General features: G+C 39.5%; 1 protein-coding gene across 8 annotated transcripts in view; it reads right to left on the minus strand.

Moving 5' to 3' along the window:
• Positions 1–14019, minus strand: part of CDON (cell adhesion associated, oncogene regulated) — a 99260-nt gene that overhangs the window by 18248 nt on the left and 66993 nt on the right. For all 8 annotated transcript variants that reach the window (XR_013377095.1, XR_013377092.1, XR_013377093.1 and 5 more), the window contains 5 exons: positions 13465–13570; positions 8530–8652; positions 5064–5285; positions 2837–3117; positions 78–157 (listed from right to left, as the gene is read on the minus strand). Coding sequence is in view for 4 of the 8 variants with exons in the window: in XM_077894106.1 (XP_077750232.1) it covers positions 78–157; positions 2837–3117; positions 5064–5285; positions 8530–8652; positions 13465–13570 (812 nt within the window). In the remaining 4 variants the exon portion in view is untranslated. The remainder of the gene's footprint in view (positions 1–77; positions 158–2836; positions 3118–5063; positions 5286–8529; positions 8653–13464; positions 13571–14019) is intronic.

Here is a 14019-nt window from a genome sequence, read left to right on the forward strand (position 1 = left end):
GGGTGGGGGTGGGGGGGGTAGTAAGAGTCCTACCAGGCTGTGTTCCCAACAACCTGAGCAAATACAGGGTCCCGTACCTGTTGTTGTTTCTACAGTTTCGACAGTTAACACACTCCAACGGGTCTGTCTGAGGCACTGCTGTGTACATTCCACCACCCTGGTCAGGAAGGGAGCAGAAGGAAAAAGAAAAATACACGTTGTGAAGATATCACACACCAGTCACCCAACAGCCCCCAGTGGAAGAGCCAGGCCAGGGAGAAATGGGCTACACGGCCTATTTTAACCAACCCCTGAACAATGCTGTGCTGGTCGCTATTTACCAATATTCACAATTGAGTTCTGCACAATGTTAAAACCATACTCTACACACTAACTGCCATGCTTTCGCTCCACATATTTTCTTCCTGGAAGGAGCCACAGAAATGGAGAAATTTACTCACTTCCCTTTCAGGCGTTCAAATCTCCTGGGCCCCAAATACACACTGTACATTAGAACCTCCTGTCCATTTTTACTTTTCTAGCAGTCATGGAAGAATTTTACATGATGCCAGTTGGAGAAATGGGGTGGAAATCTGTTTGAATGATGTCACAAGATAAACCCATCTTCATTTTCCTGTAATTATTTCTATTAGGTCTGTTCACTTGACTACACTAAGTTTTAAAACATGTTATATTTTTCCAGATGGAGTAGATTCTCAGCCAGCAATGACTTGGAGGGGAGGATTAATATTTTGATGTTGCTTTTGGCGGAAACTGCCCAGCAATTAAGAAAAATGCCCGGATTAACACATACCTCACTGTAAAATGCTTGCTTGACATATACAATGGCAAGAGTTCTTCAAAACTCATGTTCAGAATTGAACCAGCCTTTTGGTCAGAGGCAAAATTCTGCTTTCAGAGGAAAAACAGCAGAATCGAATTTGATAAGGGGGGGAGAGGTTGTCACACTGCACCCAAGCCCAGAGCAGCTCTTCAAGGTTAAGGAAAGTTCAGGCAATTGTTTTTCCCAGAATACTTTCCATTTCCATTCATCTCATAACAACAGCCAGAATCTAAGCAAACCAAAAGCACTGAAAATGTCTCTCAACATTCCTGATCCAACTAGCAACAGGAATTTTTAAGAAAACATTGAGAGAAAGAAGATCCTCTGTGGCATTCAGTCTGTGAGCATAAGCTCCAAAGCTTCACAAAATGAAGTTAACCTACGGGGTAATATGCTTACTCGAATCACTAAACACATCAAAGTGTTTTCAATGATTCTTTTAAGATCGCCAGTATTTTTAAAATTTCTCCATTTCCTCCCACCCGGAAAAGACAAGTAAGAAAACTAGTGAGTATAAACCACAGATGATAACCTCTAAAATTGTACACCTAAAAAGGGCAACTATTATTTAAATAGCAATTCTTTGTTCAAAAAACCCCAAACTGCTGTGTCCAAATCCTTGATCAAATGTCAGATTTATTTTTTTCTTCTTATGGAAACAGCAAGTGCTACTCAAACCTTAATGCTCTCTCCTTTAGTTTCTTGGACAATGTCAGTAGTTTGGACTAGGAATGGTGACAAAAACAGTTTAGAAAGTCTGAATATAAGCCATGTCCTTCCACATAAAATAATGAAATCATTATTCTCTTTTGGTAATGAGACACACTCAAGCAAATTAGGTATTTTTCTATAAAACACTAAGACTAGATCATATGAAATCCCATCAGATGTCCAGCTTTAAGATACAAATATATATTATAGTTTTGTTCTCCAAATGTAATATTTTTTAATAAATCTTTGTTGAAGTTGAGGATGAAAAAACTCTAAACTTCTTCTAATTTTAGCACCTTGTGGGTTACGGCAAATTTATCTGTATTTAGAACAATGATGAAAACCTCAACGAGCGCTTAATATGATCAACTAAACATATCACCTATTTGATTGAGAAATAATGTGGATGCATATCCAAACAGCATCATAAATCAAACGTCCTAATGCACAGAACCTCTTTAACCAGCAGAAATGTAAAATATGCTAGTCATTTTATTCCCATTTCAAAAATTAAACTATATCACCGAGTTATCTCTGAAACAAAGTATTTTTCAAGGCCTATCCTGTAGTTAAGAAATACTAGTATCATAAAAGACAAAAATCTTACAGGCCACAACCGTACCACACATTGGATACAACAAACAAAAGAAACTCACTATGGTGCGGAAGTCACCATCTGGTGGCCTGTGGACTTGTTCCATGTGGCCTACACAATGCTTTCAAAAATTGGAATTCATTGCCAATGTGTATATAATCTGGCAATTTTTCCTAGATTTACAAGATGTTTTGAAAAATCAGAAAACCTGGTAACCCCAGGCCCTCCATTCTGCGTGCCAACAACTGGTGTGAGTTGCAGCTCTCCAGATTGCTATTGCCTCCACTGCTTCTGTCTCATTCTCAACTTGCTTTGCTCAGTTTCACGATCTGCCTGACTCCTCTAGGCATATGAGTTTTCAGACTTTGCTCTAAATAAAGCAAATTTAAAGTATTGGGTTCACTCTACACCCAATGGTATTTCCAATTCTCAAGAATAACTTCCAGCCAGTTTGTTACCAGTATTCCACTTTCACTGTGAAATAATTTTAAAATATAAACCAAATTGATGAACGTACTATCACCTGACAATAGAAAGCTCACCAAGATTACTCTACATGAAGGGGTTGCCAGTAATACATACTATTTCCAGTTCAACAAACCCGTGAGGTTTCTATGTTGACAAAGGCCAAGCAAGTAGGCCAGCCCTGTTCTTGCTCTCTGGCACCACGGGCACAGGGAGGCCTTATCTATCATTAGGTCTCTTACATTTACTAGGTGACGAGGATGTTCAAAATCCATATGCATCCTGGTTAGTGAGCCTGTGTGCCCTGAGTAAAGCCCTCCATTTAAGCTTCCATTCATGATTCCATTGACTCCATTAGGGATCTTATGGTGAAGATGGGAGCAGCCATTGCTGAGACCTCCATTGCTTATGAGGCTTCCATGAACATTCCCATTTATCCGGTTTGTGCCAGGCAGAGTAGTGTATTCTACCATCTGCCCATTAATATCTGACCCCTGGTAGAGATATCCTGGAGGGTCATACTCTGTTAAGAGAGAAAAAAAAAAAAAAGAAAAGAAAAGGTAAGATAATGAAAAAGACAATCTTCTTACATAGGCAGTTTTATTAATAAACCCCTAAGAAACTACAAATACACTAAAATGAAATGCCTTAAATATGTTCACTTAAAGTCTAATTATGAGATAATGCTTTAAGAAAGTTATTGCTCTTTCCTTGTGTGAAGATAGCTAGGAACTCTGAGTTAATTAAGGCTTTGTTAATGGGAAGAGAAATTAACCAGAGAGAAATTACTCAAGAGAATTAAAAAAATCATGCAAGTTGAAACTATCTAAGTACTGGCAGCACTAAGAAAAAGTATTTAAACTCCCACACACTTCAAAGTGCCGAGAGATCAACAACAACAAAAGGCAAACTTTAGGTAGGATATTTTAAATAGTAATAAATAGCACTTTTTTTTTTTTTTTTTACACAACACTTTCAAATGAAAGGACGCAGTTGTGTATACATTCACTGACTATCAGCTCCTTGGTTAATACAGCCCATGTGAAAGGTGTGGGGTACTAAAGGCCAAAGGCTAATTACTCCATTTCCGTATATTAAAAGCACTTAAATAGTTGCCTCAATGTTCCAATTTCCAGAGGCACACTTGCTAGATATATTTAGAAAAAAAGTGTAATAGCCCTGAGAAAATATAGCACCTAAGTTGTACAGGACTTGTTGGCAGAGTTTTGTTAAATTCTTCAAAGGTATTAGAGCATGTCAAGACTAGATTAGGTGTCTTTCTTCCTATTTCTGAACTTCTTGCACAGGTGAGTTATTGTCAGCATACCTGCTTATCTTTTCCATTAAACTATAAGCTGACAGAGCAGGGACCAGGTTTACATTTTTACCATTGCATCCCCACTGTCTAACATAGTGCCAGGCACATCAAAGATAGTCCATGAGTAGCTTCTGAATAAATGACTGAATGAATATTCTACCCTAGATTTCCATCTTTGAACACATGACCAAGTCACAAAGGAAAATGACCTTTGCCAGATAAATCTTGCTCAGAAAAGGAAAGCAACACTTTTCTTTTAATGATTCATCACACACTCACACAATTAAAGTCAATGACATTGAAACCATTTAGGAAAAGACCCAAATCAAATGATCTCCAAGCCTTTCAGCCTGGCACCACCACCACCACCATCTCTCTCCATATCTCCTAGAAAGCACCAATTCAGTAAAAATAAATCACCTTTTTTCCCCCCGGGCTGTTAGCTTGGATTCTCTTATTCTGGGGTCAAAGGGGAAACCAAAAAACCTTCTCCCACTAAAGACTAATGATTCCCCTATCTTATAATAGCTGGGAGAACAAGAAAGGTAGGGAGGGATGGTCAAAGAAAAAGAGGGAAGAGGGGTTCATCATCTGTTTTCATGCAGCACCATCACTGACAGCACCAGCATTCCATTACTAGAGACACTTAGTGGGGAAAGGTGCCAGTCTGGAGCCGTACTGACTTCGGGTACTAAAGCAGGACCATGGTACCTTAATGTGTGTCATTCAGTCACAGTAACTTAGACAAGTATTCCTTTCCCCCTCATTTCTAGCCTTTTCTATTCCTGTTGACAAGACTCATACCAGTATGAAGGTGTTCTTGCAACAATTCCAAAGCTCATGCTTCAAGAACTCATGCTCTTTGGTGGTCTGACAAAGCCAGAGTTTCCCAGCACTAAGCCAGCTATTTACTTAAGAGACCTGCCTGGTTTTGGCTTTGTTGTTTATTTCTACTGGGCGATTTAATGTGATGCTCCACTTATTCTGGTTGACAGCTAGAACAGTTTTAAAGTCACCTCCCCTGAATGAAGAGTTTCTAATGTGTTTTATACCATGACACTAACACACAGAAGTCTTAGAGATCAATATTCTAACAATATTTTCCTACTCATCTTCACAAAAAGACAAGGAAATATTTACGAATGGCTTACTCTGTATGGTGTTTTGCTGGCGGTTCTTCCACAGGCACATTGCAATGAAAACCATGAGAATGAGGACCATCACACCTAACACACAGCCAACTATCAGATACAACATATCGCTGCTCCTGGCGGGGCTGGTGGCAGGCCCAACATTTCGTCCACTTCCTGAAGAATTTGGAGGGGTACTCAAGTCTTTGACAGGATACTCAGAAGCTCCAGGAACACGTTTCACTAGTTGACATATTAAAGAAAACATGATGTCAGAGTGAATACAGACTCTATGAAATGGTTTACTCTCTGAAGGAGGTCTGGTTAGGAATACAAGCCAGTCTGTTTACACTTGTTACTGAGATGATCTGACCACCAATGAGTCACAAAGAGGACTCAAAAGTTTAAAAATCTGATGTGCCAAAGTCTTAGTCCACAAATTCTAGAGAAATCATAAAATCAGAGAAACAAATACCCTTGGTCTAACCCAAACTGCTATATGATAATCTGCTCAGTTGTCCCTGTAGAAGACTCCCAATATTTCAACTTACGGATGAGACAAAAAGTCCTTTCTGTGTGACATACTCTGAGCTGAGTAAGATTCAAAATTAGAAATATTATGCCTCTTTTATGTGATTGATATTAAAGGTATGACTTTGGGCCATTCAAATAATTATATACGATTCCAAAAACCTCACACTTAATATTAAGTAGTCCAAAACCAAAAACCTTTGGAGTCCATGTAAACGCAGTTCTTCTACCTAATTCACTGATATTCTGGAAAATAGTGACCACAAAAGCTAATAACAGATGAGACTCAAGCCCCATTTTCTTTGTCCTCGAATAACATGTTCTTCATGCTTTAAATGCCAAAGCAGCAGAGCATAGCGGCGGATAGCCCCGTCTCTGGAAGCAGACTGCCCAGGTATATATTCAGTTCCACCACTTATAATTAGCTGTATGACTTAAACCTCCAGGAACCAGGGTCTGCATGTGGGAACTAGAGATAAGACTAAAAAGTTCTATCGTAAGGCTGTAATGAAGAATAAATGAGTTAATCATGTAAAGCACTTAGAACAGAGCTTGGCACATGGCAGTGCTCAACCAATTTTGTTACTGTTAGGTATTATATCATATTTCCTGTTATGGCTCTTAACAACCCACTGGAGCAGAGTGATCCTTAAAAAATTCTACTTCAATAAACATTATGTTGGGGTTCAACTTTCTAGCACCTTTATGCAGAATAGAGTTAGGAATCCACAAATAAGAGCCCACTTTTCAAAGGGAAGAGGTCTTCAACACTGCAAAGTGGATAAATACTTGGCAGAGACTCAAGGAAATTCCTACTTCAGGTGGTATTTTGGATTAGATAATTCCAAGGTCCCTGCCAATTCTAAAGAAAACAAATGACTTTCTGAGGCAACGTGGATGCTGCAGATCATACATTAAAGATCACGATGACCCGTGGGGAAGTCCATCAGGTTTATTCGCTCTTCATTTACTCTTTATTTATTCATAATTCTACCAAGCTTGCTGATTTTGCTAGCCTCTGCTAAAGCTAAAAATTTCTGTGGTGGATGGTGAGTGAGGCAGATGCATCAACATCAACAGGGAGAGAAAGCTAACTCTAGGGAGAAGGAGAGGAGGAGAAAGAGGAAAAACAGAAGGAAGAGGAGGAAGAAGAAGAGACTTAAGAACATGAAACAAGACTGGTGCAAGGAGATACAAAGAGAAGCCAAAGAACTAAAGAAAAACTATGACAGGCTATGATCTGGTAGGGCACGGGGAAATGGCTGGCCTCAACGCCTCTGTCATTCCCGGAAAACCTTATTGAATTACTAAAGATAAGACAATCATTGTTGCTAACAAGAACCTTGACTCATTTCTTTAAAAACAGAGATGGTGTATCCTACAATCTCTTTCCACAGGCTGGAAATTGTGTAATATCTTTTAGAAAGTCATTCAATATGAATGGTTAGGTATTTTCATCTGTCAGTGACCTGGAAGTCTGTAGGTAGAACCTTTTATTTCTCAGTCAATTAATGAGGCCTACTATCACAGACACGGCTAGCCTCTAACGCTACTTAAACAATACAGTTACTACACTGCTGTCTGTGTTTTGTGTTTTGCCTGGCTAGATTCTTAAAGGTCTTGGGGACAGAGACGATAAATTTCATTTTTATTTAATTTTGCCCCAAGTATCACAATACTCTAGAGGCAAGTAAGAAACGCCCATTAGCAAAGCAGTGACTACTACAAAAAGCCCCTCAAATATATACTAACCAAAGTAAATCTAAAGGTCCGTGCATATGTATGCTTAAATGTGGATTTAATAGGCGGGTTTTGCAGCAGAAAGACACATGACTTAGTGTTAAAGATGAAACTATGTCTTGTCTTTATAATTCAATTTTTCTGAGCCCTAGTTTCTTCATTTTTAAATCGGCACATAAAATCACCTGGAGCCTGGCCCACTCAGCAGGCTCTTCCTCCCACGCTCCTCAGAGGCCCAAATTCATTCAGCTGTCCACTCGAACCCCACACAACTCGAGCAGCTCCTGACCAATCATTCCATTCTAGGGAATGGTCTGGACTGAGTGCTGACCACTGAGACTAATGGGGGTGGGGGACCAGTGAGGACTCTGGGAAATTTTCTCAGGTTCTTAAAAACAGACAGAAGTCGGGGATCCCTTGGTGGCTCAGCGGTTTAGCGTCTGCCTTTGGCCCAGGGTGCGATCCTGGAGTCCTGGGATCGAGTCCCACGTCAGGCTCCAGGCCCGGAGCCTGCTTCTCCCTCCTCCTGTGTCTCTGCCTATCATTAATTAATTAATTAATTAATTAAAAAAAAACAGAAGTCAAAAACAGTCACTTTTTCTGTCAAATTTAACTGAGACGGGACATGAGTTTGTAAATAGCCACATCAGCTGTTTCTATTATTCACAGGTACTATTGCCACCTTTAAAAACAGAAGATACTTTACAGTCCATCTATGCACGTAGGCAGAGTTGAGAATTCCAATTTAGCATTAGCGCACTGCGGATTCTGAACTTAACCACCACACTTAAGCAGTAGACAGTGCTATGCATAACTGTCACTCCAGAAAGTTTCCACTTTAAGCCTATGAAGCACTTTTCCTTAAAATTATATTTTTGTTTTCCTTCCAGTATTCTAATTCCCTCAGCAATCTCAGAAATTATTCAGCAAATACTTCTACTCTCTTCGTAAAGAGAAAAAAGAAGGTAAGTGACTTACTTGGTGTCACATGGGAATTCATGACTACGATCCATGCCTACATAAAGTATGTTTAAGACAAGTGCTCTAGCCAACTTATTATATTTTCTGTTGGGACAGTCTTAATGCCTGCACCTAGGAAATGGTCCAGAGCAGATGCTTCCTTAGGGAAACATATCAAGAGTCAGAAGGAATAATGCAGAGTTTGAAATTCCAGTACCGTCTGGGGAAAAAGGAAGAGCTCCCATTTGTCTCCTACCTTTAGTTTCACAGATCATCACATTACTAAACTCGCTTTCTCCCCCTTCATTGAAGCACTGCATTTTAATATCATAGGAGGTTTCTGGCTGCAGATGACCAATCATGTGCCACTGCTTTGAACCTAGAAAGGAAAAATAAAAGAGGAGCTTTACATAGCGTACGACCTGAAGGGTCGTCTCAAAACGAGGCTGGAACAGCACATATCACTGTAGAGTCGGTCTGTGCAATGAAAACATCCTTCATAGAAGTATTTTAGTAATGCACCACAGATAAATAGAATTTTGGTTACATGCCAGGAAACAAAGGACATGAGGTACAATGATTGAAAGCTGAACCTGTGCATTGGTAGTAATACTGTTCCGTTATAAATAAATAATATGAATAATTAGTGGTGAGTCTTTTATAAAACATGTTAATTTTATGCATAGGTGAAATAAATTAAAAAAACCCTCAAATCCTCTGATGTTCCATTTTAGTCTAGCGAGTCAATCCAGTCTGTCCACCCACCAGAAAGGAATACTATAAGTGAGATCAGCAAATGGTGCCTTACCCAGGACAAGTGACCATGTAGTTACAAGACAGGTCTTACAGAAACTCTCAATCCTGGGGCACCTGGGTGCCTGGGTGGCTCAGTGGATGAGCATCTGCCTTTGGCTCAGGTCGTGATCCCAGCATCCTGGGGTGGAGTCCCACAGGGGGCTCCCCCAGGGAGCCTGCTTCTCCCTCTGCCTGTGTCTCTGCCTCTCTCTGTGTGTCTCTCATGAATAAATAAATAAAATCTTAAAAAAAAGAAAAGAAAACTCTCAATCCCACTGGACTGGACATGGTATGAATGGACAGATAAGCACATGCCTGAATAAATGGTTGAGAATAATCAAAAAGCAAATCTACTAGGGGAAGCTCTGGGTTCCTGCTCCCACTACTTCTTTTCCTTTGAGTTGGGGTCCCCAAGCCACACAAGTATCTCTAACAGAATGATTCTGTTGTCCATGGCCCACAGCCAATGGTTTCATTTAGAAACGCTCTTCAAGCGCACATTCCCTTATAAACTGCCCCCCATTTTTACCTCCATGAGCATGTGACGCCTTTAATAAACAGGACACTTCTGCCAGATTCAATTAGCTCTACAAGCACCTCTAATCCCTCTCAGAAAATACCTCTTCAAACTGTTTCCACAGTTCCTTAGAAGCTCAACTATACCACCTACTGATTTAAGAATTAATTGAAGGGGGAGGAAAAACAAAACCAAACCAAGCATCCAAGTCAGGTCTACTCAGAGGACAGGACTAAGAGTACTAGGTTCCCTTCTAATTCAACACGGACAAAAATACTCCAAACTGGACACACAACCCCTTTGGCAGGTCAGCACCACAAAACCCCTCATTCATAAAGACCCACAGTTTACATGGAAGAGAATCTGCTTGTTCTAGGATCAAGGGACTCTGAAAGGCTCAAGAAGGGAAGAAATCTATGCCCCCTTTATGAGTGTAAAGAGGGCCCTACAATAAAGTTGACTCAAACCTTGATTCAAAGACTGAAATAGATTTCTAAATTCCACAAACTTTCTCAAAGACTTCCATTTTCTCCGCTGTCCTTGGGTCTTTCCTCACCCAGCCCTACGCTCACCTACCTACAAACATTCACCCAAATAATTACCACACTGCAGTTGAAGTTTTCCTTTCAAAGCCCTAGTCAAAACGGAATTGCACCACGCTTCTGATATGTTACAAATAAAAGAAAATTGTTAAAAGGACACAAATCTGGTTAAATTAATATTCCACTGTTAGGGTAATTCTTCGGAGGGCTAAGTGACAGGAAGTAGGAACAGAGGAAAAAAAGTCTTTACTGATCATTGATGAGTAAGACAACTAAGTGTATTATCAGGTTGAAAGTCAACCAACCAGCATATCCTTTGTTTGCTTAAATGGTAATATTTTTTCTCAAAGGATATTTTAGAAAAGGCAAGAAACAAAACACAGGCTTAAAGATTAGGATTCCTGATACTCTGATTTATTTGAGACTCAACTTAACTTTATAAGATAAAAATATTCATCACACAGGCACTGGTATGCTGGAGACATTTACGGTTTGTCCCAATGTGGAACTTAATATAATCGCTCTTAGCATATTCTTTAACACTGTAATCAAGTTTCAGATTTTTTTTTTCCAAAAGCTTAAACAATTCTGAGTCAATACACATAAGTAACCTAAAACTTCACTTTGAAGAAAACGTTACGTGCTAAGGGTAAATGCTTTTGTTCCTTGGTTTGGGAGAACAGGCCAATAGTTTAAGACAGCCACAAAAAGAATTTCAAATGCATAAACTTGAAAATAAGGAATAAGCAAATTACACAGCACAGTGAAGCCCACTTAAACATCTAACTGCTCCGTCTACTGAGTTTATAAACAAGGTCTCTGTGAACCAGAAGGCAAAACTCACATTTGCAGACACTACTACTAGATACAAAAGCTCCTGTAAAGTAATTTCCCAGCTCCACACACGATATTCACATCACACAAGCTTGCAAAAGTTCAAAGATTTAACTAGAGAATATCCTTTAAAAACTGGTCACTGGTGGCTCTTTCTAGAGAGTAGAGCCAGGAGAGGTAGGGAAAAGAGTTACACGTAGAGAGAAACAGAGAAAGGTCTTCACTTTACTAACATTTACCTGTTTAGCACTATTTTACAGCAAATGTTTAAACTCTGTCAAAAGACTTAAAAAAGGGACGCCTGGGTGGCTCAGGCGTTGAGTGTCTGCCTTCGGCCTGAAGCATGATCCTGGAGTCCCGGGATCGAGTCCTGCATCAGGCTCCCTGCATGGAGCCTGCTTCTCCCTCTGCCTATGTCTCTGCCTCTCTCTCTGTGTCTCTCATTAATAAATAAAATCTTAAAAAAAAAAGATTAAAAAAATAAAAGTCTAATAGACCCACTCTCCTAACCCAGCTAAACTTGAAAAAAAACCCAGGTAGGACTCCAATATAGTGAACAGTTACTAACAATTCTTACCATTTCTTCTTTTGAATAGCCTTTCTAGAAAGTGAAATATGCATATGGAAAAGTACCCATAACCAAACAGTTCATGGAAGTTCACGAATTGAACATATTTCAAGAAAGGAAATATTAACTGGCACCCAAAAAGTCCTCCCCATGCTTCTTCCGGTCACTTCTCCCTCAAGATAGTTACTATCTTAACTTCAGAGAATAGTCTGGCTACTAACAAGTCTCTAACCTCATTTCCTCAATTCTTCATGTTTAAAGCAGATTTTAGAAACTAATCTGTTTCCTACTTTTCCAGATTAAGAAAAATAATCATTCTTTTATTCAGAAAATATTTACTGAGCACCTACCTAATGTGCCATGTATTAAAACTCAGATGATAACCTTTTACTACTTTACAAAAGTAATTCCACTGGATAAACATTAAAAGGAATGCCACAATATTTAAGGAAACCTGATATCGCAGATTTAAATGAATTTATTATAGGACTACATATAACAAAAACAATATGCAGTATTTGATGTCAAGAAATTGTAGGAAAATAACCTTGGCCTAGGGCCATTCTCCGACATGATCCATTTAGGATGTTAACAGTTCAAAGAATCAGAACCTTGCAGTGCAAAAAGGCCTTGGAAGGAGCCTTCCTCCCAAAGCAAGAATCCCTTTCAAGCTATCACTGAGCAATAAGCATCCAGCTTTTCCTCCAAAATTAGGGAATTTTTAATTTTGTTGGAGAGCCTTTGCTAAAAATGCTGTTGGAGGGATCTTCCTTACACCACTTCCTTTTGGCTGTCCCTCTCCAACTGGCTGAGTTCCTCCTCCACGTAACAGTCGTTATATATTCGAAGACAGCTGTCACATTGCTGGCTCATCATCCTTTTTCCAGTCTGATTATCCCCAGACATTCCATGGTTCTTTCTGGACTCCAAGCATTCCTTCCTTCAATAAATACTTAACACTGCACCACTGTGGGGGCTTGGGGATACGGCACTGGGAGCAAAGGCTCCTGGCCTACAAAGAGGCTAACGTTTACTGGGGGAGACCAACTAAGTAAATAATTTCATGTATCCACACACATACACATAAACATACACTCCTTACATATCAACCATTCATGAACTCCACGGGAGAACCATAAAGGTCACAGTTAGGAATTACACCAAGGGTATCTCACATACAGCGGTGGAGGTTCTCCGAGGAAATAACATTTAAGCACAGAACAGAAAAGTGGAGTCCCTGAATCAAACACTGGGAGAGGAGCAGAGGAGGCAGCTGGAATTGCCATGTGTCATAGTCCCAAGGCAGGAGAGATCTTGGTACACATAAGGAAACTCAGAGCCAGTGGGTCACAGAAGACACAGAGAGAGGGGACAGGTGCATTAGACCAGCAGCAGGTGTAGGCAGGGGCCAGCCTGACCATCTGGAGCCTTCAGACCACATGCAAAGTTGTGGATTAGAATTTAACTGCAGGGGAAAGTTTACTATCTTGGCTGGCTTTTACTCTACATATACGGCATCTCTAAAAGCGGATAACCCGCCCAAGATGCAATCATTCTAGTATAGACTTCAATGGAACTGGGACTGAGACATTGTTTTTTAAAAATCTAGCTAAAAGTTGCAAGTGGCTTTGATCCTCAGGATACTATTCATTAAAAAAAAAAAAAAAAAAACAGAAAACAAAAAATTTTTCTTCAGATAAACTACTGACAAATCTTATACCCCTCAGACTCATGTAACCGTTTCTCTAACCAAAATGTCAGATGCTTCATATATTAAATTGGAAAAGACTTTCTTTGGGAAAAAGTCAAAGTAATACTGTACATAACATCTCATGATCTCTCTATCTTAACATGGGATGATGTTTTCCATAATATTTATAAACCCTCTCCATCCAAAGCTCTTTACGGGGACTCCAGCTTGTCAGGGGGACTTACCTTCTACCACATCCCTCTTGTAATCACTGTCATTATCACTATCTGTTGGCCGGTAGTAGATATAAAATCCTTGAATGGGAGTGTTATTGTTACTTGATGGAATGTACTAAAAAAGAGAAGTGCAGACTTGTCAAAGACAAAAATAAATGTAACTTTCACAGCAATGAAGATTCATTTATCTGTGTGGCTTCATTTTGCAAACATCTTTGATGGCCATTTTCAATTTAATTGGAAGGTGGTCAAAGGTATCAAGAGCATTTAGTTTACTGTCAGGGCTGAGCAAAAATAGAGTATATTTCACAAGGTTCAAAGGCATAAAAGGATATTTGGTGTAAAATAAATTAAATCTTGAAAGGGCAATTAAGTTAACACCTAGATGAGAGCGGAGGAGACAAGTTTATTTTTAATCCTGCCCCCCTTACCACATGTGCTTTTAGACAAATATCTGTGCCCTTCAATTTTCCTTCACTTAAAAGTTAAAAACATGATGTGATGAGCACTGGGTGTTATACACAACTGATGAATTACTGAACACTACATCTGAAACTAAGAATG

The sequence above is a fragment of the Canis aureus genome, chromosome 3, assembly GCF_053574225.1.
Source record: "Canis aureus isolate CA01 chromosome 3, VMU_Caureus_v.1.0, whole genome shotgun sequence".
In the NCBI taxonomy this organism is placed as follows: Eukaryota; Metazoa; Chordata; class Mammalia; order Carnivora; family Canidae; genus Canis; species Canis aureus.